Here is a 27800-nt window from a genome sequence, read left to right as displayed (position 1 = left end):
GTTGCACAGACCCAGGTTTGCAGTATCACCTTGCAAATAGTTTAAAGATTTCATTGCTCTGAAACAAAAAGATGGTGAAGAGGAGCTATAGAAAAGCAACAGTATACAAAATACACTTATATTTGTTCCTTACTTCAATTGAGATTTATCTTCAAATAATCTTGGTATGGTTACATTCAAACTGAATTTAAAATAGCCTAATATTCCTCAGCTAAGCTTCCCTATTTAGAGGGTGAAAAAAAAATCCTTCTGCAACTGTTTACACTTTATCAAATGCTCACCTGTCATTTTGCATTACAAGGTGAAAAAAGCAATACAGCTACTATGGATTCTTTAACAAGAGGTTTCCTTTACAAAAATAAGTATGCCTGCTACCCAGTGCCAACAGGATAACCAAGGCTACTCCTGCCAGTACAATCCCAAATATATCTTAACCAGGAGCACAGTATCACTACACTCACACCATGTTACTTGCAAGTGATTAGGTCAGACGACTGTAAAAACTGAAGATGCCAAGCCAAGGGTCTAAGCTCTACAGTGCTTTACAGCACAGTAAACAGATTCACTAATTCAGAATGATTTTTTTCTTACAAGATCTTATATGGGCAACATTCAGTATGATAAAAGTTTTTAATTCTAAAGAAATTTCAGTGTACATATAAGCAGCACCTGTTGCAGTCTTTAGCAATAGCTGTGGCATGGGGACACTGTGTCTGATCAGTCCCAAGTCCAGCCACCTTCCCACTGAGGCAGCAGCCAGCCATTGTACTGATGCTGCTGGAGAAGCCTCAGCATCTGCTGCCCATCCTTCTTGTTTTGGGGTCAAGATATGACCATCTTCAACATCTCTCTCACTAGGTTCACCCACAGTCAGGTGATCGATCTAGCTTGTTTCCTCTCCCACTCAAATAGATCACAGATGGGATTTCTGCACTGGTACTTCTCTTCTGAAAACATGAACGAGCAAGAGGAGGAAGTTGCCTTAGGGGCCATGAGAAGCCCTAGCAGCAGCTGACAGGAAGGCTCAGGCTCAACACTGAACAGGTAGAGCCAAAGGTTCAGCCCTAAGGCAGTAGCTCCACTCAGGGCGCAGCACGACCCTGAACGGGCACCAGCAAAGGCTTTGGCAGAAGGACAGTTTGGCTGCAGACAGGAAAGAGAAACACGGGCTACCTACCCTGAATTTAAACTCTGCAGGGCAGTTTGGTACCAAGCCTAAATCCTGTTTTCTGCTTCTAACCTGAGGATAAGTGTTACTCACGTGCTTTAGGGAGATGTCATGAGGATAAATGAGCTCACATTGAAACTATGAAAGTGAAAAGTATTGTATAATTATACTAATATTAAAACCTGCAATTAAATTGTGTCAGTTTACAGACCCAAAACTAATATATTAATCTCCTTCTCTCCAGCCTCTGGCTTTTTAAACTTCTCCCATGACTGGTCTTTGAAATACACTTTACATCATGTACATACAGTTAAATACAATAAATAAAGTATTTATAACCAGTATACAGACACAGCCATATACACTTATGTTCTTTTATTACAATTACTAAACTGCAATCTCAGCAGTCAAAGCAAGAATATTGTGCACAACTGTTTGTGACACTGAACACCTAAGAGTATTTGAAAACAGGGTAGCAACTTTTTATATTTAAGGTCACAGCAGGTTGTACGTTAAATATAATTAACTCCCAAGTTCTAAGAAGCAGAAGCATTTAAAAAGAAACACTTTGTAAGTTTACATAGCAATTTCAAAGCAACTGCTTTCAAAATGAGCAACCACAATCAAGAACTGGTGCCGTAAATGGAGAACTTAACCTTACAAAATAGAAGCAAGCGGGGAGAAATGACTAAAAATGGACTAAAGTTCTTGTACTGCCAGCTACTCAGGTGCAGATCAACAGGGTGATTTGGATAAAACAAGGCAAACTGCTTCCCTGATCCTTATTTCTGAAGTATCACAAGAGTTGACTTCAGATAAAACCATGCCAAATTATTCACTCGTAGCCATCCCCACTGATATTTTCTTGAACTTTCTAATAAAATTGCCGTTAATTTAAGCATACAAATGAATTTTAGATCAGTTACATTTTATGAAATAAATGTCATCAAGAAGATACGGAAAAATTATCACAAATAGAAAACATGACTTAATGAGTACTATGTGAAGATCGAATGAAAGAAACCCAGCTAGAAACCAATGCTGCTATAATGCTGATTCATAACAGAATAGTGATTGATTTAAAAAAATTAGTATGCTTAAATTATTCTATACAATAATTACATAAAACCAAAGATCATGAAAATAATGATTCAAACTATTATCATGCCTTTGATTCCCCAAACGATTCCAAGTTTAGACACAAGTCACATAACTTCAGGACTTTTGGGTGAACTATTTATCACCTGTTCCACAGCTCACAGCAACAAAAGAAAACAGCAAATGCTATGAAGCTGTCAGTGATAAAACAAAGACAGGACAGGCTATGCTAAGTTGCTGAGGAAGGTTAATAAAAATCCCAACAAGTCTTTTAACTTCGAAAAATTCTACATTCCCTCTGTACATACAGCCAAACATGCTATCTACTAACAAGATGTAACTCCTCCTGCTAAAACCCACACGTCACGAAAATCCACATAATCATATAGCATTAAGTTTCAAAACTTACTTGTGCATGGCAGATAGTACAACTTTATTGGTATAGTCAAGCATACTTCAGTTATTTATTTTCCATGTCTTAACAAAATCTCCCTATTCTCTGTGTAACAAATTTTATATTTATGCTTAGTGTATCTGAAAAAAAACTTTCCTAAAAATATTCATTTAATAAATAATTTTTTCATGTTACTTGGCAGCTACCTTTTTTTTCTAAAAAAACCAAACCAAAACAAAACAAAAAAAAAACCCAAAAAACCCCCCACCACATTCTACTGCTTACTTACTTTTACTTGGGTTTTTAAAATTTCTCTCATTTTGGCTACTCTTACTTCCTTTCCACATCTGGCTCATCAAACAATTCTCATACTAAGCAATGAAGCACTTCACTTTCATTCTTCTTGAAAGGAAATCCACCTGCCATTTTCTGCATTCTTCTTTTGTAATTAGACTCTCAATCAATTTTTCACTTTAGGCAGAGTCATGAAGGACTCCATAATTTTAAAAATAACTTATCTTCTTGAACATTACACATTCTTTTTACAAGCAGATCAGCAATACATTGTACTCAGGTGTACAGCACTACCCTACTCCGTAATTTTCCACTAAAGCCCCCATCATTCCAGTTAAATACATCATGTACATCTAAACACATATTAACCTGTACCTCCAGACTGCCCGTTTGAATTTAAAAGTTACAAAAACGTTATCAAATATTCTGAAATTTTCTTTGAAAGATTTTTTTGGCAGATGCTTTTCTTCTTGAATGCCTCCTTCAGTACTGCTAATATACATTACAAATTAACATTTGCTGAGGAGGTACCTTGTCTGCACAAATGCATAAAAAGTAGAGAAACAAGGTGCCTGTGCTTTTCAGAAGATGAATGTATTTCCACTGCTTCCTAACAGATCCTCCCACTTACATTTGAGTTCATCTGTATGTGGGTCTGTACTAGCAAGTACCTTTTATTGTGAGCTGGAGAATCACAGAATGGCAGAAAGTCTAGAGAAATCCACGTAGATCCTCCAAGAGCAGAGACTGCATTAGCAGCAGTAAACACTCAGGAAAAGAAACAGTATAGCTTAAAAGGCAAAAATTAAATAGGTTTGCCAGGTTGTCCTTATACGAACACTAGTCGAGCTTTTTTTTACTATGCACATAATAAAAAACCAATGCTAATATGAGATAAATATGGAAACAGACCTTCCCCTCTCTCTCCACACACCCCGCAGTTACTTTGCTATTTCTATTCAAATTTTCATGAACACAGTTTGGCCTTACAACCAATTTACCAAAGAGAAAGTTTCATACCTATGAAAAGGAAGCTCTAAGATGATGAATCCAGTTGACAAACTGTTGTCATCCTAACTGCTCTCTTCCTAGACTACACTTTCTCTGCTACAATGCTAAAGAAATTTACAGGGAGGAAAAAAGCCTAAGCTAAGCAGGACCCAAAGCTACATCCAGCTTCCTGTAAGAGCATACCCAAATCAAAATCCAATGTGAAGCCAGCAGTTCTGTAGTACAAACACCAAGGAGGGTATCAGTATTAATACATTCAGTTGTCTTCTGTATGGATCACACACCACAATACTCCAGTCTGAGATCATCAGGAACATGAACAGCTGTAATAGTGTCATATGAGAAAATCAGAACACAATATCTTCTCAAAAATTAGAGGTGCTTTCATGATCTAAAAATATGAAAAGCACTCTTGTAATCACCACCAAGTGCAAACAGCATGGCAAATACAGAAAAATATTCCCAATAAATCACTTGTCCTTCCTCAAGAAGTTGCCAGCTAGCCAACACATTCCTGTGGTTGTAACAGCAACCTCTTATTTCTTCCTGCAGCAAGGCTCAGTCATGAACCAAGAAACTCAAAGGCACTGGTTGTAATAAACCTGAGTCAATATAAGTCACTTCACTAACTCCCCCAGTAACCTCTTGAGAGGTGGCCAAAGACATTCACTGAATGCTGCACAACACAGTTTTGAGCAGATGAACCACTATCCAATTAGCTTTTTGTTTAAAGGAGAGCACTGATGTTCCATCTAATCATCTTTCTCAAGAGCCAGGAAGACAAGACAACTGTGGCCAAAGCTCTTCCAAGTTCCAGACCATTCCATACAAATAAATACTATTCAAGGGCTGACTTTTTTTGCATATCATTGAAAATAGATGAAACTTAAAACTAGTACAGTGACCACAGGAAAAAAGAAAGTAGAAGTCATATATAGAACAACACTGAAATTAAACTACCTCTAGGCAATACTGAAAGAATTTCCTCATCCAACTCCAGATTCAGAATTTCTCTTATCAAAGCTGTTTCAGGTGTTTCTGTGCCAGGTCTCCTCAAGAGACTACCTAGACTCCTTCAAGACTCTACCTAGTCTCACTTATCTATGCCTTAAAGTAGAATTCAACATAATTTCTCTTCCAACATCAGTTCAGTAAGGTAAAACTATTCAAAGCAAGACAGATCTACAAGACAGTTTTGCACTACAAACTCAACATCTGCAGCACAGGAAATATGATAGAGTAAATGGTGATCTTACAGTAATCACCCTATGATATTAGGCTGAGAAACACTTCTTTTGATTATCTTCCATAGCAGTTTTTTGTTACTGTTATTATTTTTAATCTAAGGAATTTGATTAAAGATCAAAAGAACAGAATTACGGTATGAATCCCAGAAGAACACTTCTCTGCAGAAGAGCTCATTTTTTCCTCAAAAGAACAACATAATTTTTTAGTATTGTGAACATGAAAAGAAATTCCGACCATGGCTTTATGTGAGTCTGAGAAGAATGCAGGAAACGATAAAGTCTTTCATAACCCAGCCTCCTTTGGTAATAGCAGTTTATTTTCTTATGCCGCCTGGGTTTTCTACTTTGGTTTTTGGTATTTTAGTAGAAAATAGTGACAGTCAAAGACATGCTGCAATCTCACTAGGAAGACAGCAACATATGTAAGAAACATTTCAGTTTTGTGAATAATTTAAAACTAACTTACTCAAATTCATTGTGAAATGTCATAACTGATCATCAACTTGGAAAAGGAAATAAAAACCTTTTAAAAAACATTTAAAACACCCGTCCTTCATGTTCCACCCCTGCCTTCCCCTCTTCTAATCACTCTTGACTGCATCTTCTGCACCTCTCTCTTACCCTAATTCTTCCTTACCCACTTAGCTCACTAATGCTCAGGTGGTTAATACCTCTCATACGATACATGCTTTTAGCTCGTAACAGCTGAGCATGTTCCTCTATTGCTTAATGCCTTGACTCTCCCTGAGTTTCACTTCCACTGTCATCACTACATTCAACAAGTACAGCAACTGCCTTGCCTCTGGCCACATCCCCACAGCCCCCAGTGTCAAAAAAGACCACTGCTTCTGAAATTCACTTTCTTGCAGCATCACCCTTTTGGGCCTGTTAGGGTCACAGAAGCCCAAAGAAGAAGTTTAAGCTGAAGATAAATCCTTTTATTAAAAAGATTTGGTTTTTATGCCTGCACTGCAACACACACATGGTTTTCTTTATCTTAATATTAAGCATCTTGGTTCTGTTTGTATTGCAAATTCTTTGTCTAATGGTAACGGTCCAAACACTTAACAAAAGACACGTTCCTGTCAATAAAAAAAAAAAATTTAAAAAAATTTTAGATATTAGGTAACTTATTCTTCTCCCCTAAAGGTGCCCTTATACAGCTGTGGCCACTCGAGAGGACATTTCTATCAGGTGACCTTAGAGAAAAATAGGACTGTAATAAACTAGCTGTGTCACCTTAAACCCACAACTACCCACTCTCAGTTCAGCAGGGTCCACAAAAAAAGCCATGTCAGAAGCCTCAAGTTAAACCCAGCACCCTTTAACAAACACAGGTTGCTCACAGCAAAAAAAGAAAAAGGCTCTAAAATCATGTGCAGCTGAAAGCAGGAAAGACCAAGACCTTTGCTATGCTGTAACTGCTGCAGCACCTACAGGAAAAAAGTATCGAAATACAGTTTATGTTTTTTCTGATATCATATATAAACCAAAACCCAAAGCTTAATAGAACTATATTTAATGAATGAAAAAACAGTAACACCTACTTGCTTTTACGTTTTGCCATTAAAACAAAATTCCACAATCAAAGTGTCAGAAAACTAGTACAAAGAACAAAATAAGACACAACTGGTAAGCTGGTAAGCTGGCAAAAGAGTTTTGTTAAGCAATATGGCTACACAAAGAACACCACTACTCAGTTTTTACTAGCTGGAAAATACAAGCATGAAGCAAAGTAGGCCACTTATTAATTGAACTGCTGAAGACTTTAAGCTCATTGCTTATTAGTTCTTTTCTCTATTCCAAAGTGCACTGTTTTATAATTATCTTAAAATGAAGGTTCAATAGAAGAATCCTCTTCAGTAAACACCATTGCATCAGAGAATAATTCAGCATGGAAGACAACTAGGCAGGTCACAGTCCTGAATGTACAAAAACTGCTCAAAACCTATGAGGAAATGAAACAAAAGGAAGGACAAGTATCAAACTCACCATGGACTTGATTGATTTCTGAATTCTGAGAAAGAATTTCATCTGCTAATTTTTGAGCAGTTGGCAAAACTTCTGTGTGGTGTACTGTGATCAAATACTGCACAAATTTTTGTAGTTGGTCTCTGTTCATTTGAAAGAGTGTCTCTGAAATGGGAAGATGCAGTTTGACCTGATCAGGCTTGCGGATCCGGTACAAAGAGAGTGCCACAACGTGGGCACAATAAAATATGTCCTTGTTTCCACAGCTACAGGTCACTGAGGTAATCTTGCAACGATCAAAGCTGATAGCTACATTGCAAACAGTTTCTGGCTCCGATTGCATTGCAGGCTCTGTTACTGTACCACTCAAGTGGAAACCTGTGCAGGGAAAAAGAGAACTTAATGATATATGTAAAATACTGTTTATCATTATCAAGAAAGTTTTGTTAAGGAAAATCATACATCTCAAAGAACTTGTTTTAATTACAAATATGATTAATCCTTTCTTCCATCCATACTTCTTTCATATCCAATAAAATCAAAAGGAGAGTAAAAAATTAGTTTACAAGCCCACTGCCACTCCACAACATTCACAGAAGTTTGACAGCACTTGGTAAATGACAGCTGCAGAAGCAGAACAGTGTCCCATCAAGACCAACATGAAACAGTAAATGGGCAGCAATTTTCTAAACGCCCCCCACCAGAAAGCCTGCAGCACCTACCAGCAAACTTAAGCATTCTCTCAATAAGTGAGAAGGAAGTAGTGCACTCTAGTGGCATGAGCTCAGGTCCTGGTTTCAAATGACTCTGACAAGTCACATATCCTCTTTGCTTTCACCTCTCCCACCACCGACCTCATGCTAAAGCTCACTGTCCCCTAAGTGATCCAGCAGAACAGCTATGTTTGCGCAGCATTTTGGACATGGAAACTGCTGCAGTTACCAACACACAGTATGTCAGACTTGTAACACTTTTGTGACAAGACACATATGCACTGTTCCAGATGCATATGGAGTCTGCATTATGGTCCTATGTTTCAATCAGTATAATATAAAGCACAAGGCAAAAGAGCTAGGTCTGCATGTACTGTAAGAAGACATGGAGTACCCTAAGCCAGATGTTTCCCTCAGCAAATATACCATGTGCCAGCACAGCACAAGATCTCAAATGATGAAGATTCAACCTAAACGCACCCATCTGTCCAACATGAAGGCTCAGATTTGCTTTACCACTGAACAGCAGGATAAGGGAGTTTCTTTTCAATTTTACATTTATTTCAGCTCAAGCATTAAATCAGAGATGCAGATACAGGGCAATGAAACTGAATTTCATATGCCATACCAGCATTAGATTTGGAGAGTACATAAAATAGATGCAAGTAAGGCATTATACAACAAATACAACAGAAACGATATAAACCCACACTCCCCCAATGTCGTAAATTCATCTAATGTTCTTGAAATAGCAAAGAAGGGTACTACAGGTAACGTTATCACATGAAGCACAGACATGGGAGGAGAGGGGGAAGCAATATATACATAACTACTCCAAAATGCTGTATCCCAAATAATTTTTAAAAAGCTCTTCATCTCACAGGAAACAAAAAGGAAAAGTTAATTTTTTCCATTTGTTTAAGCTTTAGGTTTCAGAGCAGATTATGCAGTCAGCATCACTGCAGTACATTCATACTCCACCCTGAAGAAGGTCATATGCACACACTAACAATGACTTTGCAATGGGATGTCTCCCAGGTAGTTAGGAGTCAAGGTTGAAGAGGCAGTCAGTATAAAGTGCACAGAGAGGAAAGGCAGTGGATGAACAAGACCATGTTCAAGCAGTATTCTTGCTCCCACTCACCCCTTGTTGACAGAAAGTGAGTGTAAGTGCCCCTCACATCATGAGCTCCTTCCTCTGTCTTTCCTTTTGGTTTTTAAGTAGTCATAGCATGCTCCTTTGAGTGGCTCCTCTCAAACAGAAGGGCTTTGTTAAAGTTTAACCAACTCTATCTAACTCTAGCTCATTCCCAGTAACTGAAAGCTGGACTGATAGTGGCAAAGAAACTGCATGTGAGATTATTTTATTTCCACTTTCCTGTGAAGCATACATTAAAAAAATCCCATCTGTAGCCCACGAGCTGAGGAAAAGTCTAACACTTGAACACAGAAAGTGCCTGATGCTACTCCTTCCTATTTTTGTAAATACCTTAACTCCTATTAATTACAGTAGAAAACCACCCAATGATAGCTTTTCCATTAAACTGATGCAAAGTAATAATAAAACACACCAATGAGCTACTCTAACAATATTATCGCTTTCAATTTTTCAATAAATTGTTCAAGCATTCAAAAAAAGTTAAAACCCTCATCGAAACATGAAGGTCTCTAGAAACACTGCGTTAAGAGCAGGCCTGCTCTTAAATGCCTGCACTGCTCAGATACCAACACAGGTCATGGCTCCCTCTCCACTAAGGGCTTTTTATGAAGAATTCATGGTACAAGCACCAAAATTTAAAACATTTAGAAACATAGATACTGGTCTAACAGTGACAGCACTAATACAGTCATCTTACTTAACCTGCTGTTCTTGCAGGCTAAAGAGGTAGAACACACCAGGATATGTATCCTAATTATGAAACATTGTTTTCCTCCTCTTTATCTGTTCGCATTTTTAAAGAAAAAAATTGTTCTTAGCAAATATGACCTTTAAAAAGTGTTAACCATATCAGAAAAAACAATTCAACTCAGAAGCACTGGTAAGGCTGTTGTAATTTAACCCATCAGAAATTAAATAACATCATCACCACTGACGCTTAACACCGCAGAGTACTGAACCCATAGCTTTCTTTCTCTTTTGTTTTTTTAACCTAACCATCTAATAGTCTCCTACTAAAGTATGGAAAGTTTGGAGCAGGTAAAATGTTGATTCAGCACTGTGCTTTGCTAGGAAGTGTTCACCAGCAGTAACTTAAAGCCTGTCAAGAAGCAAGATGTTACATGCTCCTGCAAAAAGATAAAAATCACCTATGTAGGGACCTGAAGAAAATTACATTTCACTAACAGGTGCAAAGGTACAGAAAAGGTCTCCCTAAAACTTAGATGCCCTCACCCTAAACAAGTAGTTCCCTTCAAAGGGAAAATTTCTCTTTTACCTAAAGTTCCAGAACCTTTGCTAGAAATATTTATCCAAATATATTCCAAACTACTCCAAGAACAATGATATTTCAGTTTTTAGTTAAAGTGCTGATTCATTATTAGCTAAACACAATGAAAGAGTGAGTTACTCGCAGAAAAGTGCGTTCACTACTGCCTACAGAAGCTATTTATAGAACAGGCACGTTTCACCTTTTCCTTTAGTGGTAGCAGTTTGAAATGTTTTACTGCTCTCAAAACAGCACATGATCAGTCACTCAAGCTTGGCTGACACATCCAACACACAGAGGCTTTGCATTCTGCAAAAATATGTTTAGAGAAGCAGTTGAAGCATTATGACAATATATAAAATAAAGCTCTTTTACAATATTACTTTGCTTCTGTTGGATACACACTTCAAACAAATCTCAAATGTTATTTAATAGCCAATAAAACAGTGTTCTCAGCTGTCATACATTTGGAAGGGAACTATGCCAAAGTGCCATCAGGAAGAAAGTATTTAAAAGTCTGTGATTTTTACAAAACAACTTTTGCCAAAATCTGCTAGACAGCATTCAATCTGTTGACTAAAAATATTCTGGGGCTTTAAAGACACCTGGTAATTGGAAATTCACACTATTACAATGTAATATTTGCCAGCACAAAGATATATGCCTGTCATAACAAAAAAAAAAAAAAAAAAAAAATTAACACTTTAGAGTAAAATGAAAGCAAGTTCAAACTATAACACACTAAAGAATAGAAAAAAAACAGTGGTATGTGGAAAAGCAGCAGCAGGTGGGCTTTCAGTTACTCAAGTCAGAAGCAAATTTTGAAATAGTGAGTTTCACTACGTGATAGGATAAGTAGCAAAGTTACTGCACCAAATAATCATCATTAATGACATCTCAGGAGCAGTCATCTCTAATGTCAGTGTTAAAAAGCACCATCTTCAATGAGTCCAAGTCCAAAGAGGCATTTTAAAAACATACAGACCAAAATGAACAAGTACTATCAACAGTAATTTCACGATTATAAGCCATACCATTTTGACTAAAATTTTGGTCCGAACCCGAAGTGCGGCTTATAATCAGGTGCGGCTTATATATGGACAAAGAACAAAGAGTTGCTGTTTTAGTTTGGAGGACAGGTGTCTGCTGAGAAAGGCAGGAGCTTCTCTTTGAAATGGAGAATGTAAACCCCCTCCAAATTATTCTAATTTTGAAATCAAGGGGCTTTCAGGCAAAAATATGAGAATTAGGAATAACAGTTCTTTTCTAGGGAAATTAAAATAGAAATACAGTACTACAAAGGAACAAACTCCAAACCCTGACAAAGTCAGAGTACAACCTGATACCCCGTCAGGCAGGGTGTTGGCAGCAGTCCCATTAAATGGTGGCTGCATCCTCCTGCACTGACAGATGTGATTCAGTTGGAGCAGTGCTCCTGCAGAAGGTGCAGTTTCCCTGTGGAGGTCCAGTGGTGATGTGGAGAAATCCGATTTTCCTCTGGAGTCCAGTGGAGAAAGGGGCTACCTTAGTGTCCCAAAACCTCTGTTTTTATTTTGGTAAGAAATGTTGGGCTCTTCTCCCTGGCTGGAGCAACTTCCAATGGGATGAAGTAATTTTATCATTCACACAGTGGGACTCAATGGGCCATTAGCAGAAAATGACTCGCTGGAAGAAGGATGGGTTGTGAAAAGATAAAGAACAATGCCCTGCCTCATTTCAATGGATGGCCCATTAGCAGATAATATTTCCCATGGAGATAAGGATCACTGCCCCCACTCTCAACAGATGGTGATAGAAAAGATACCTTTTAGCACACTCTGTATTGTAATGTGCAGCTTATAATCAGGCGCAGCTTATGTATGGACAAAGAATGAAAAGTTGCTGACACGCAGAGATGCGGCTTATAGTCAGTGCGGCTTATAATCATGAAATTACTGTAGCCATGTAAAATGCTGGGAGTGTGTGGTGTCTGTGTGTGTTCAGTCAACAATTCCAGTGGCTAAAAAAAAAAAACCACAAAAAAACCAAAACAACAACAACAGCAAAATTATTTTACATTTTGGTGCACCTGCAGTTGAAGGATTTGCTTGAAACACATCCACACGTCACCACTGGATATTGTTTATCTTTAACAGAAAATACAAAAAATGTCAGAATTGGATTACAGTAATGCCCCAAAGCTTAAAAAATGGTGCTCTTGATTAGCTTTCTGTCATGTGCCTTTTGAGAACACTGTTCATGCTTCACCCACTATGTACAAATTCTCTTAAAATCAGGAAGTATACTATTAGCTGTATTTAGAAATTAATGTTCTCTTTAATTAACTGACTCTTTTGCCATGTATAAATACTGTTTGCTAGTCAGGAACACACAAGAACTGCTTTATTTTCATAGAGGAGGCCAGAAGATTAAGTTATTACTGGGAAAAAAAATGGAAGAGCTTGATCTGGAAGCAGGGTAATTCAGCAAGACCTATGCAGGTATTGCCCCTGCATATAACTTTACATTAGTTATCAGAATTGTACTCTGTCTTCAACAATCTTTAAAATAACTTGGAGGCCTACTACCCAGCATTTATTTAGACTACTATATTACCTGGCAAACATATAATCACTGTGTAAAGTGTAAACACCTCTGTTTCATCTCATCTACCTAACAGCAACAGACAGAAATGCTTCTGGAAAGTAGTTTCCAACCATGCCCATTAGCTAAATTTTTCATACTTAGATCAGTGGTTACAGCTTTTCCCCAACACAAGCAAAAGTCTAAACCATGTTTAGCTCATTCAAATTTTGTCTTTTTAAAAGTGGTTTTCCTTTGCAATGGTAAAGTAGCATCCAATGTTCAACTCTGTATGAACTTTGGAAAAATTAAGGACAGATCAACAATACCCTTTGAAATTATTATGAAGTCAAAACTTTGCATGCTACCTTAGCCTAAAGCTAATTTTAACAACCTCTTCACAAAACAGAGAAAACATTGATTTAAAATAAAAAATATTCATCCATTGTATCTTAAACATGCCACTACAAAGATATTAAAGAGTTCGAAAAGAAATTAAGAGTAGTACATAAGATGCTTACTGTTTCTGATCAATGCATAGGGAATAGACAAACTTGCGTTTTGACATCATTGCCACCTGTAATAAAATTAGTATTACCTCTGCACCCAAACACTAACAGAGCGTCTCAACTAAACACCTGGATTTTACACCTCCCTTTCATAAAGGTAAGTCACGATTTGGTATTTCAAATTTTTCAATCAATTTCAAAATTTCCTATTTTGCAAGCAAGACAGTGGAAGCAGCATTAAGTCCAGGCACGCAGGACAATGACACCTTGAACGTTCACTAGCACTGGCACAGTTCCAAGAACACGCGCACTGCAACAGAGGCAGCCTAGTGACTTGAACATCAAGATTTATTTGTCAGAACACTGAGTGCAACAGTTGCATTTAAAAATACCAGTCTTCCAGATCTTCCAGCCCAAACCTTCAAGTCTGACAACTGGTCAACTCATTACGTCCGTCAGAAAAAGGCCTCCGCTAACCGCCCAAGCCAAGTCTGATCATATGTCTGCAGCTCAAAAGCAGCCACATATCACTGCAGTCCAAGCAGGAGTCATGGATGACAATGGACAAATCCATCCAGATGACTATTCCCTAAAAAGAAGGAAAGGCTATGCAAACAACAAATAACACAGGAAAATGCCTTCCACTGCCCAACAGCTGTATCAGATCTGGACTGGTTTACGACAGATGCAGACTGCAGCACCTCACGCTGTCTGGAACAAAACCTATACCAAATGAACACTGCGGCCTGAAGGGTCCCTCAAGGTTTCACTGCTATCCCTGTGGTTAAACCACTTGCAACTCACCCCACAAGGTCACCATACAAATCACAGAACTGCATTCTCATCAGCACCGCTCACAGCTTCAGATCACATCTCTGCAAAACCTGAAAGTTGTCTGCACTTCAGCTAATTTAATACAGATATAGTCAAGCCCATTTTAAATGTTTGTAGCATGAGGCTTTGCAGACAAAGGAAAAGCAGCAAAATCTTGGTATAAGAAAGAGATACATTTAGAGTGGTGTTTTCCAGACAGCAGTAACAGGGCTTTACTCTGGCACAGTGATGCTCAAACTGTGATCTAGGATGTTGTGGCAAATGATGCTTATGGTTCACAAAGCAGAAGCAGAGATGAAGCAGACAAATCTCTTCTGTCAAGAATCATTAAAACTGTGAATGCTGATAGTCTTGTGAAGTCACAAAGTCTAGCTTGTGTCATGGCTGCAGGTCACCCTCTCTCAGGTATACAAATCTAGCTTTTTTGTTCGTTTGTTGTTTGCCTTTTTTTTGGTATTGTTTTCCAGTTTTGCCATGTTGTTTTGTTTTCAAAGGGCATCAGTCTGAAACAAACTATGTTCCTCTATGCCACAATTTTAGTAGCTCCTCTCTCAGTACCACATATCCTGAGAGCACCAGCAAACAAAACAAAAAAATCTCAGTGTGGGCCTGGAAACCTCCAAGCTGATAGATAGCTAAGTACAGTTTACTGTGAGAAACCATAATACAGCAGATTTATTTATATTTGCGACATTTTTCCCAATAATATAATCCAGAGAGATCATGTGACAGTCATTTACAAAAACAAGAATGTAAATCATGAATAAATGTAAAATGTGGGCAAATTAACATTTTGTGATTTACAATGCATGGAATATTGTTATCCTCAAACTTCTGAAGGAGTTTAGCTGAGGTGAGGGGAACTGCCTGGATCTGCCATACAGCAGCTTGCTACAGCAAAACTGTGAAATCACAGTCATCAAAACTACGCTGATGCTGAATAAAAACTGGAAATAAATTTAATTTTAAAGTGAGAAGAACAAAAGGGTAACTAGCACTCAAGAAAGTTGCAAGAAGTGTAAGCTTTTAACATACCATGATGTCCACATCATCTAGTTAATGCACATTCAAATGTTTATAGGTAAATTTTAATAAAATATAAATGCAAGCCCGCATCACACTTAAGCTTACATCTTTCCATAACAAAGGCTAGAAACAAGAGGTTAGGAGATATTACTAATTAACATTTAAATTTTGATAAATAAGCCTTCACTCTGCTGGCAAACTTCACAGGCCCATGTTTATTGCAAAGGGAAACAAAAGCTTGAGATGGGAAGATGTGCCAACAGTCTACAGGGAGTTGCACCTCGAGAATAAGAGTGCCTAAGAGCAAAGATATGTGCTCCTACCTTTAGAAGAGGAATTCACTCCTGCTGGGATGGAGAAAAGCTGACATCTTTCCTGCAGCCATCAGGCAGCAGAGATTTCTCCCATAGCACAAGGAATCCGTCTCCCAAGGTGATAGCATTTCAGCTTTTACTACAACTTTGGATTTTAATCACGTTTGCAGAGAGAAACTATTATGCCTTGCTAGAGCATAAGTAAAATATCATATATGAGAAAGTGACTGCAAAGTTAGAGCAACAAAGCTAAGTAGACTAAACTTCCCATTAAAATATCCTTAAAGCCATACCAGAAATAGGCTGGTCCTGCATTCAAAAAGGTAAATATCCAGAGACTATCAGATATTTTGAGCAACTCAGAAGATGCCTTGTCTGTCAAATAGATAGAATGTGATTGGTTTTTAAAAGTTGTTATTTACTGCTTTATTGCTAAGAGCAAAAGTTTTTGGTATCATATGTCAACAGCTAAGGTTTATCTTCAACTACAAACCACCGGTCTCCATCAAAAGAAAATTACAGAAATTAAATTACCTCAAACTGAAGAAAACCTTCAGCAAGACCTACTCATTCAAAACGGGGAGAAAGAGGACAAGCCCAGCCTAACCACTTTTTCCTTTTTTTTTTAATTCCCATCCCAGTTCAACAGCATCTCTGCCTTATCCACACTCTTTACTGCTTTTACCACGTGTTCTTTGCTTATGTTAAGCTGTATCAGCTCCATTTCATTGTATGAAGTTAGTGTTCATCCTAATTAGTAAAACTAATTAGCAGTACTTGTCTACATGGCTTTTCAAGGACAAACTGAATTCAACTAACAGAGGCCACAGAGCAGCACAAACCTCAGCAAAGGACGTGGGAAAGTAAGATGGAAAACCGTGAAAATTACACCCTGTTTGACTCAGTGCTTAATCATTAGGAAAAACTGATATTTGTTCTTACCCGTTTGGTAAAGATTTAACCAAATTTGTATTTTTTAACTGGAAATAGATAAAATCCTAAAAAGGAAGATGACAGCAAGCACTGATGTAAATCTGGAAAGAAATTTTTGAAATATTACAAAATTACTCCTTCCTGGAAAGTGTGCCTGGATTTCCACAGCCATACTTATAGTTAGTAAGTCTGAAACACAGGCATCCTGCAGTAAAACAGTAATTTCACGAATACAAGCCGCACCAATTTGACCAAAATTTTGGTGGAAACCCGGAAGTGCGGCCAATATTCCGGGGCGGCTAATACATTAACAAAATTCTAAAAGTTGCCAACACGGAAGTGAGAGCCCGCGGCAGCCCCAAGCCAAGCTGGAGCCCGGTCGGCCCCGGCAGAGGTGGGAAAGCCTGGCAGAGGCGGGGCCAGCAGTGTGGGGGGCGGGCGGCAGAGCCTGAGCCAGCAGGGCGGGGCAGGGGGGGCGGCAGAGCCCGGGCCAGCAGGGCGGGGGAGCCCGGGAGAACTGGGGCTAGCAGTGCAGGGGAGCATGGCAGAAGCAGGAAGGCCGGCGGGTGGGGCTGCCTGGCAGCAGGGGAAGCCCAGTAGAATCGGGGCCAGCAGCGTGGGGGAGCCCGGCGGTGCGGGGGCCTGCAGTGCCGGTCAGGGCGAGGAAACGCGGCGGCGGTGCAGATGGGAGGGGGCGGCCGGCGAGCCTGGCGGCGGCGGCAGCGGCTGGCCCACCGGCAGGGCGAGTACGTGAACGCAGCGGCGACGCGGCCGGCATGCCTGCCAGCGGCGGCAGTGCCTGGCCCGCCGGCAGGGCGACTACGTTAACGCAGCGGCGAGGCGGCCGGCATGCCTGCCGGCGGCGGCAGTGCCTGGCCCGCCGGCAGGGCGACTACGTTAACGCAGCGGTGAGGCGGCCGGCATGCCTGCCGGCGGCGGCAGTGCCTGGCCCGCCGGCAGAGCGACTACGTTAACGCAGCGGCGACGCGGCCGGCATGCCTGCCAGTGGCGGCAGTGCCTGGCCCGCCGGCAGGGCGAGTACGTGAACGCAGCGGCGACACGGCCGGCATGCCTGCCAGCGGCGGCAGTGCCTGGCCCGCCGGCAGGGCGAGTACCTGAACGCAGCGGCGACGCGGCCGGCATGCCTGCCAGCGGCGGCAGCGGCTGGCCCGCCGGCAGGGCGAGTACGTTAACGCAGCGGCGGGGCAGTGCTGACGGGAGAGGGGGGCCAGTGAGCCCGGCGGCGGCTGCAGTACCACCCGGCCGGCCCCGTCAGCAACCATGAGCGGGCTGAGCCTGCCTGGCCCCGCCCCGAGCCAGTAAAGCCCGCTATGCCGCGATCCTGTTACTAATTGGCCAGTTTGTGAAAGCTGCGCACGGATTCTCGCGACGAACGAAAGTGCGGCTAATATTCGGGGTGCGGCTTATCTATTGACAAAGACAGCAACATTGTCGAGGCACCGGGGGTGCGGCTTATAATCCGTGCGGCTTGTATTCGTGAAACTACTGTACTTAGGTCACTCCAATAACAGAAAACATTTAACCAATTGAATAATTTAAAACTGCATTCAAACAGTTCAAATCTAGGCTATGAAAAAGCACAAGCCAATGCAATTTTGAATCTAAACTGACCTTCCATCAGGAAATGTTATACTTTGCTAAAAGAGGAAACTACCACTCCCATTTCCATTACTAACTGTGGAATAAATAATTTTCTTTTGTTTAAAAAGGGGAGGGGAAAAAATAGCTCAATGTTGCATTTGTGCCAAATGAAAAATGGCCCTAAAAGTCACAGAATGTAAGGGAAACCCTTTCTTTATGGTCATGATTCTACTCTCGCAGTTGTATACTAAATATACATAATGACAAACATTCACAATGTTTTATTGCTTCATTTTTTAAAAAAAAATGCTGATGATTACTGCAGGAGTCAGGCTGTTCACTGAACTGCTATTTTATCCATCATCAAAGCAGAGGTGAAAATAGAAAATAGACTCTTCAGTGTGAATAGAACAGTCACTAAGTAGGATTTTTGGAACGGCTCAGTTCATTTTGGACTATAAATTTTACAAGACAATGTTTTCAGCAACTTCCTCTGGTCACCAGAGTATTACAAAGGATTCCAGCAAAAATAATGAAGTACAACAGTGTTTCCTGACAAAACAAGAGAGAAAAAGCCATGAAAACCATAATGTTGAAAGAGTTCCAGAACTGAAGTCTGAAAATCCACCAATATTACAAGTGAGTCACCCTTCCATGGCTGAAGTCAACACTGATGGTGGAAGCATTTTCTATTTTTTCTTTTTTTCTTTTTCAGATCTTGAGGGCCAACTGCAGTAGAGTCACAAATGAGGCCTGGAATCCCAAAAATACTACTGTGATAACAATATAAGTGTTTTAAGGAAAAGGTCAGAAAAGGTCACTTGTATTACAAACCAGAACATCCTTGATAATACTGGCACACAGCCTAAACACACACAGCTGACATCCTGTAGGAAATCAGGTTCTTGTGGTCCACAGTTTTTCCATACTGTTGCTAGGTTAATCCTAATCCATTTCTCTCCAATGAATCAATTTCAATTATTATTCAATAAAATCAAATCAAGATACAGAAACCATGCAAGCACACCCCAATGCCAAAGCTGGCTGGCAAGTCTTGTCATAGCAGTATTCTTCCATACTAACATTCACCACCTTTCTCCAGACATTGGACAAAGAATGAACAGACTTCACATAAGAAAAACAGATTTCCAAAAGCAACAACAATTTTGAGTGTAAGTTTCTCATATATCTGTTCATATTTATAAAATGCAAGTGTGTGCTAGCTCAAAGGGTGAGGGGTGGTGGGGAAGCATGGAAGCTTTGTGCACATCAAGGACTTGGAACAAGTAAAGGTAGGTGTGTGCAGTGGTGAAGCCCTTCGTACATTCTAAGTGAATGTGAGCGCATTCAGAGCACATGGCAGCTCCTCAAACAATACAAGGAAGACTAGTAAGCAATTTTATTTAAGAAAAAATTGAGAAGCCTAACCCCTCCTCTAAAGCTACACACAACTCCTCCTTGAATTAGCAAGGCATACCACTCTTCCTGTCAAAAGCCAAGAAGCTTTTCAGTAGTATCTAACCTGTGGCCCTCAAACTTAAAAAGTTATACTTATTCTGACTGTTAATCAAAGGTTCTATATAGCACATCAGCTTGTAACATGCATGCAAGTTACTGGAATTCTGCATATTGTATTTCAGCATGAAGAACAGGTATTGATAATACATAAATGACCAGACTGACACAAAAAAAGCATGTCTGGTAACACCTAACATTCTTAACTCTCACTGACAAACCAAGGAACACCTTAGAACAACCTTTCAACAGAGAAAAAGTTACACCACCACTACAACTTATTTCACTTTTATAGCACAATTCAGGGAGACATAAAAACAAAGTAACCGAGAAAATAGGAAGTGTGTCTACCAGTAAGCCAAGTAACGAGCTGCTTTCATGACACCTCCACATTTTCCTAGGGCTAAGTTTTTCCTGGACCTCAGTTTCTGATAACCTATCTAGACTACAAGTATTTCCATTTGTCATAAGCTGCCAGGCGGTGTACTTGTGGAGGTGTGGTTAATGGTTCATTTTGTTAGCTCTAGTTGCTTACTAAAGTAGTGAAGAGTTGGACTTGCTGATGGAACATGAAACCCAAAACATAAGACAAGAACAGTGCTGAATAATTTTGTGACTCAATGCTGTGTGTTGATTTTACTTATCTCAAACCAGACACTGTTCTTGTAGGGGTACTAAATGCAAGTCTCATGCTACAGGGCCACCTTTTGCAATAATGAAATACTCTATTTATGCTCTTAACTGTTATCATAACCTACCTAAATATAATCAGAAGGGGGGAAAAAAGAAAGACCATTCCAAGTTCTTGAAGAAAATCACGTCTATGTGGACTGTGAAGCAGATGCAAGTAAAGACAGAAAGTGTCAGAAAAGCTGAACAGGAACTGGGCCTTTACCATTAATTGTTGATATTATCACCAAATTAAAGATTATTTTCTACCTTAGACTAAAGTAAGACTGAATTCAGTGAGGTATTAGTTTATTACACAACACCACTGTCACCTAAGGTTGTAGTGTCACAGTGCATTTAAATAGCAAGACACTGACAAGATTACTTCTGAATTAGTTTTCAGTGTTGCTTAATATGCTTGGATTGAGAGACTTACTACTACTTGAAGTAGTTCTGCATCACAATAAGAGAAACAAAAATAAAACAGTCAAATTCCGGTCTCTCTTACAGTGACAAAGAATCAAACCTAAAAATTTAGTTTAAGAGTGTCAGTACCGTGGTCTTAGCAAAATAAACATAAAAAGTAAGGCCCCTTACATAAAAACATGTAACAACGTCAGCAATGAACCTGGAATACTCAGCTTGTTGGCCTCTGCTTACACAGCACAAAAATCCTGCTTCTCAGAAAGAAAACTCCTGGTTTTCACCTCTCACACGACAAACCTCATGAGCTGCATAAGTGCTAGCTGAATCTTTCAATCTGTATCCTACATTAATCAAATCAAACAGCATTCTCCCATGCTCTGAAAGAGGGATGAGGGAATTCATTGCTCAGTTTTTCAGTGTCAGTTCTCCTGTATGTGTTTGCTCGGTTTTAGTTTATCTGCTGGTTGCACACATGAAAAGAAGCAGAAGACAAGAAGATATCTATATCCCTGATGAGGCACCTAAACCAATCACCATCTCATCCCTGCAATACATACTTCACATGCCCACTTGTCCCTCTGCCACAACAATTCCTCAAGCTGAATACAAACAGCTGAGCATCTGTGCTGGTTTGGTACAGTTAATTTTCCTAAGAGAATTGGACCAGCATGAGATATCATTTTGGATTTGCACTGGGAACAGTGCTAATAACACAGGGATGTTTTAGCTGCTGCTAAGTAGTGGTCACACAGGGTCAACGCCTTCTCTGCTCCTCACCCCATCCCACCAGCAGGGATACTGAGGGGCACAAATAGCTGTGAAGGGACACAGCCAGGACAGCTGACCCCCACTGAGTATAAGGATATCCCATCCCATATGACATGACGCTCAGTACATAAAAACAAAAAGGAAGGAGGAGCTATTTGGAGTGATAGTGTTTGTCTGCCCAAGCCACATTTACATGTGATTTAGTCCTGCTTCCCTGGAGATAGCTGAACATGTGCCTGCCCATGGGAAGTGGTAAATGAACTCCTTGTTTTGCTTAGCTTATGTGTTTGACTCTTGCTTTACCTAAACTGTCTGTGCTGGAATTCACAAGTTTTCTCACTTTCCTTCTTTTGATTCTCTTCCCCTGTCCCACAGGGAGCAAGTGAGCTGGTAGCTGTGGCTGTGTGGGGCTTAGTTGGCAGCTAAGGCTAAACCATAACAGCATCCTTCTTTATGAATTTACCCCCAGGAGCTCAGAAATGTTGCTCCATTAAAAGCACATCTCAGCACATCCTGCTGGTTAGGGCTGCTGGAACACTCTACCCCTCCCCAGTCCCCTCCGGTCTCTCATGGACTATCGAGCTGAAATTAGCTATTCATTACATGTGAAGGAGTCTCACACAGAGCAGTACCCTGCTGCTAAAGACCGGTATTTTAATTTTGCAACTATAGCATCTGCTAACTTACTCATATGTATATTTAATGCCACTGCATAACATGCAGAATTACATGCTGCCTGTTCACTGCCTGTTTGTTCAGATATTACATGCTTGTAAGTAGCCCTACTCCATTTGAAAAACATTGTACTTTTTTTTTATTAGGTCTTCTCCCTGGTGTTCCTTGTAACAGAGCCCCAAACAAGCAGCTTGTAGACTACTTGAGACCAAAAACCTCCATGACTTGGGGTGAGACAAGCTTCCACCCTGCACTACTAACATAATTTAGTTTATTTCCTGGGTGTCACTCCCCAGGCCATAGTTTTCCATTGTTCTAATACAAAGGGAACTGGAAAGGGAATCATATCTTGACAACTGGTTAGATATGTACTCCACACTATTCTTGTCACTATGAATATGAATACTCAGAGCAGTGGCCTTTGCAACAGATTTTGTTCTTTCTACTGTAAGACATTCTAAGAAGTAACAAAAAATTCCATCACATGCAGTTTTAATCATTTTGCCAAACAACCTCAGAGAAAATAAAAAAAAGAAATTTTAAACTAGTTTCAGAGTCAAATGTGGGACCAACAAGTGAGGCATTTCATGCCCTACAGTAAAAACTTCAGTGTGCTCCTAGGCCAAACATCATCTTAAACCAATCTCATCAATCCTCCCCTACACCTAATTCAGGAAAAATTATTATGAACTCTGTTATTCCAGGTGGCAAAATGAGTGTCCATCTAGTGTAGAAGGCAGTAACACTAGTATCTATGGCTTCCAGCTCAGATTTCAACTTGAATTACATACCCCCAAAGCAACCAAAGTACAGGAAATAAATCTACTCTGCAAAACTGAAGTGATGTCCTCTGGGAAATACTACTTTAAATCTGATTTTGAGGAAGTGATAATCTTCTCTCTGTTGGAAGACGAAAATAAATTCAAAGCAAAGGAGATTCTTATTCTGAGCTAAAGTAAGCTCAACTAGCTCACCAGCGTTTACAGTTATGCAGGTAGACATTTGTTCTAGAATTTGTCTTCAGACCAAAAAAATCTATAGATGAGTAGTACAGAGGTACAGAGTGGCAGAGACAGTCATGACTAGACTGAGGCTCTGTCTGGCCAGTAAGCTCCTTTCTGCTGTCAGCATTCAGTTGTCAAATAGCTTATTGTTTCAATATGAAAGGATGCCCAACGCTTCCCTAATTCTGCTGTATTTACAAAGTAGACAAGTTTCATTCCTAAGGATAAAAAGGACTCCAGTGTGCTGGGTCTTTTGACCCACGTAATACACAGGAAGGCTGCTCTGATGCACAACTCCAGCTCTGCCTGAGAATTTTGTAGAATTAAGTATCACCACAATTCTTGAGAGCATAAAGATATCAGGAGGCTGACACAGGTTGCTGCCTGCAATGCTCTGCTGACGAGAATAAATATAGAAGAGAAGACGGTACCTGGGAGGAGCGCCAGATAGAAAGTCCAACATCTGCTCATTACATGCACACATGCAGAGCTTGCATGCAACCAGACAACGGGAAAATTCTCAGATAATCTTCTACATTTTGGGTCTACTTCAGACATTATACAAAGTAATAAAAATATTTTCATTCTGTGTGTGTGTTTGCTGCTACTGGAATATACAAAGTTTTTCTCTTTAAAGCAGTAAGCTGTTCAAACAACCCATCCATCAACCCACAAAATGAGGCAATGATTCTCCTATCAGTGAGGAAGGACCATCAAAGTTTGACATTTATAAAGCACATGATGGTGAGCAAAGTAATTTCTCAAGTTATGCCAGATTCAGAACAAACAAAAACAACAAAACCTATTCCTTCCACCACAAGCATATTTAACAAAAGACAACCCCCATGTAGTCCACATGAAGAGAAACAATTTAAATATCAAAATAATGAAGCAGAACCAAGACACCTTTAAAAAAGATTGACTTTTTTTTTAATTCAGTTACACAGAATTCATAAAGCAGAAAATGGACCTATTATATTTTGGCACAGAAAAATTTACCACGATTTTAAAATGACTGCCAGTCATAAAACTGGTTAGACAAAGAATTCATTTGCTTTTTAAGAGTAAGCATGTCACCATCTGAACTATTTGTTTTGAAAGGTGATGTTTACTTTTTACATGAGGCCAATGCAAATTACAAACCTTCTAGACCATGAGAAACAAGACAGGTAAAGAAACCACCCTTTAAATTTCTGGAAACATGCTGAACAAGAAAAACAACTTTTCCATTTGTCCAGGATATTAAGAGAAGTAATCTTTATATTTTCCCTTCCATCTGTGTTCCAAATAAATGAATAGTAGAAAAGCCACAAGCATTATTTCTGCTTTCAGTCGAGTTTCAGGGATTTTGTTTCTCCTCTAGCTGTCCCTGCAACCTAATTGTTTACCACATTTACACAAGGAATTTCCGTATGATCTCATTTTCACAGTCAAAGTATTTCTAAGGGCATTCATAGGATCTACTGCTATAATGAAATGGCAGTTAATTAAAGAAACTAATACTTTTAAAACGCTCTACAATCTGACCAGGTTGAAACAAATACTACTATACTAAACCAGTTACCATCATTCTTTCAGAGATAATACTGAAATCAGCACTACACTGACCTGAAAACACACTACTTAGCCAATCTCTTTACCTAATATAATTACAGTAATTTCACGACTATAAGGCGCACCCTTTTGACTAAAATTCTGATCGAAACCTGGAAGTGCGCCTTATACCCCAGAGCACCTTATATACGGACAAAGTTCAAAAATTTGCCGACCCAGAAGTGCGAGCCATGAGCGGGGGCAGCGGCTGCGGCGGCTGAGCTGCATCAGCCGGCGCCGGAGGCGAGTGGGAGTGCTGGGGTCAGTGGCACAGGGAGCGTGCCTGGGGTTGTGCTTAAAGGCTATGCCAATCTGTGAAAAATGTTTGCAAACTGAGCACCTGCCAGTAAACCCACGATGGTGCGATTCCATTACTAATTTGTTACTTTGTTGTGCGCAGATCCTCGCTGCAAAAAAAAAGTGCACCTTATAGTCAGATGCACCTTATCTATGGACAAAGTTCGGAAATTTGCCGATACCCAGGGGTGCGCCTTATACTCCGGTGCACCTTATAGTCGTGAAATTACTGTACTTTAAGCAAGTAGAAAGAAAAGCCCTAATAAAGAGAGAATATTAGTTTGAATTCAGAACTCCTGAAGTTCTCCAGTAAGAAAACATCTTTCCTTCTACTGTGTTTTAAGGGTGAACAAGAAAATCACCGCAATATCATTAAGTACCTGTTCCCTCAATGACATTACAAAGTTTGTTTTGCTTTCTTTTCCTCAGAACTCAAAAGGCTTTGCTGAAAGAAAGCCTCTCATTCCAACATTTGGATGCTGCACACCATTAGTCACTACCACCTCAAAGGGCAGAGAAAAAGCTAACACACTAGAGTGAGTTTGTTAACAGTGTATTATTTCAACTCATAATCCACAAAAATCCTCTGCAGAGGGTGGGCTGGGCAGAGGGATGTATTTCTTCTGTCATGGATTGCACAGCATCCTGTTGAGAAATGATGGTGAGAAGGCTCCACAGCAGAGTGGGCTAAGCCATAGGCAGGCTGACAACTATACTGAAGGAATGCCTGTGCCCCTAGGCCCGGACAGGCATCAGGCTGCAGCTGCCAAAAAAATACTTCCTGTTTGGTGTACTCTGAGAAGCAGAAGTCTGGTTGGAAACAGTTTGAAGGGCAGACTGACCCACCTCAGATGAAGGATGTCTAAGATAGCAGAAGGTGGACTAGCTAACAAAGAGAGGAGAGGAGCCCACACTGCTGCTCGTGGAGGACAGAGCAGCACAACCTGTGAGTAATGTCTACCCCAAAGAAGAGCAGCGCATGAGGAACAGGCAGTCTAGAGAAACAGTCTAGACAGGATGGGGGGCGGGGGGTGTGTGGCCTGTTTGCTTCGACTGTTCCACAATGCAGACTTTTCCCACATCAAACAGAAGGGAAGGGAGGGGAAAGAGACAGGCAGCCTGGCAGGAAGACCTATCCCACTTTTAAAAAAGAAGAAAATCTGCCACCATTTATTCATGATACTTACTTCATGTCTTAGAAAAGTTAATTTGCTACTTAATAATCCAAGGATTGTGTTTTTCCATACAGGAAAGAACATAAAGAACTAAATCCCATTCATTATCTCCCAGTAAGTCTGACTGCGTCTAAGTTGATGCCAAGAACCTTCCAGTCTATAACTTACTTTTAGAAACTAGACAAAACCACTAAGATGACTGCTTAAATACATCATGGTAAACAATTACCCAATAGATTAAAAATACAAAAAGAACAACAAGCTACCCTAAGCATTTATAACCTGCATATCATCTTCTCTCAAGAGCAGTTCTCCAGTCATACATCAACCACCCACATATACCAAGTCTCAACCCTTCAAGTAGGAAAATGAAACAGAGTATGACTGAGGAAAGGACATATTAAAAATTTAAGTCTTCACAAACCCAGACATTATTTGAAACATAGTATTTAACAGTTGTTTAAAATATGCATAACTAGGTTTGGAATAGTTCTACTCATTTAGAGCACAAACACATTTGTTTATGTATAAGTAAATACAGTCTGACAGCAGTTTGGATCACCTATCTGAATGAATCAAGTGAAAGTTTAATAAGCATTATTTGTATTCTACATAATAGTCTATGTGTTCTTTCAAGCCACTGCAGCGATAACACATTTAAAGTGTTTCACTGCGCACTAAATCTAAGGTACCTAGCAAAACACAGTATATTCCAGTTGGATGCTTCCCAAACTGTATCACTCAACTTTTTAAATATTACTGCCATCTGGCTACTAGGCTTTGTTTACCAAAACAGTGGCTGTGCACACACTTCTACAGCAGTTGTAGTCAAAAAAATTAAGTAATGTCATTTGGTAATTCACCTTTTAAAATGGAAAACTCTAAAACTATTTAATCAAGCCAATTACCATTGTACCCAGAAGAATTAAATATAGGTAGCTTTGTGTTTTGCTGTATTTTCCATTTCAGTGCTTTAACACTCTTTACCAACTCATTTCCCACCGGCACTCTCACCATCTAGAAGCAACAGTCACTGAAGAACATGTGGAAAGCAAATAAGTAGTTTATCTTGTATTATCTTGTATTAATTCCATTCTGGGTAAGTACCAATGCTACAGAAATACAACATGAAAATAATGTCATAGTAGTACCTTCGATCATTCTTAGAGTACATAGCAAATCACAGAGCCTTCTCAAAGAGATGCAAAAACTATGCTGAAGGCTTTGATTTATTCCAGGGACTCTTCCCAGTGTCCAGGTCATAGTCAACAAAACAAGTATTTAAATTATGGCTAATCTGAAACAATGCACTATGAAATCTGGGGAAGTCCTGGGAGCAGCGGGAATATCTGAATTGGAAAAGAGCCTGTAGGTTTTTTTAATTACAATGCATTATATTAATCAGGCCTGGAAGCCATAAACCTAGGGTTCTTTGTGACTGAATTATCAAGGCAGCACAAAACACTCAAGGCCAAACAGGTGAAGAAGCATTTTCAGCAGTTTACTTTTTGGATATCTTATATAAGGTATAAGGCAGAATTCAATGTTTAAATAAAGGCTGTGGCCTCAGAGAGTA

At 39.8% G+C, this 27800-nt stretch overlaps 1 protein-coding gene across 1 annotated transcript in view; it reads right to left on the bottom strand.

Annotated features, from left to right (window-relative positions):
* Positions 1 to 27800, bottom strand: part of ZSWIM6 (zinc finger SWIM-type containing 6) — a 110085-nt gene that overhangs the window by 39319 nt on the left and 42966 nt on the right. Inside the window, exon 2 of the mRNA XM_033085188.1 lies at positions 7205 to 7561. Within this exon, the coding sequence (XP_032941079.1) occupies positions 7205 to 7561 (357 nt within the window). The remainder of the gene's footprint in view (positions 1 to 7204; positions 7562 to 27800) is intronic.

The sequence above is a fragment of the Catharus ustulatus genome, chromosome Z (assembly GCF_009819885.2).
Source record: "Catharus ustulatus isolate bCatUst1 chromosome Z, bCatUst1.pri.v2, whole genome shotgun sequence".
Taxonomy (NCBI): Eukaryota; Metazoa; Chordata; class Aves; order Passeriformes; family Turdidae; genus Catharus; species Catharus ustulatus.
This window is presented reverse-complemented; position numbering and strand designations above follow the sequence as displayed.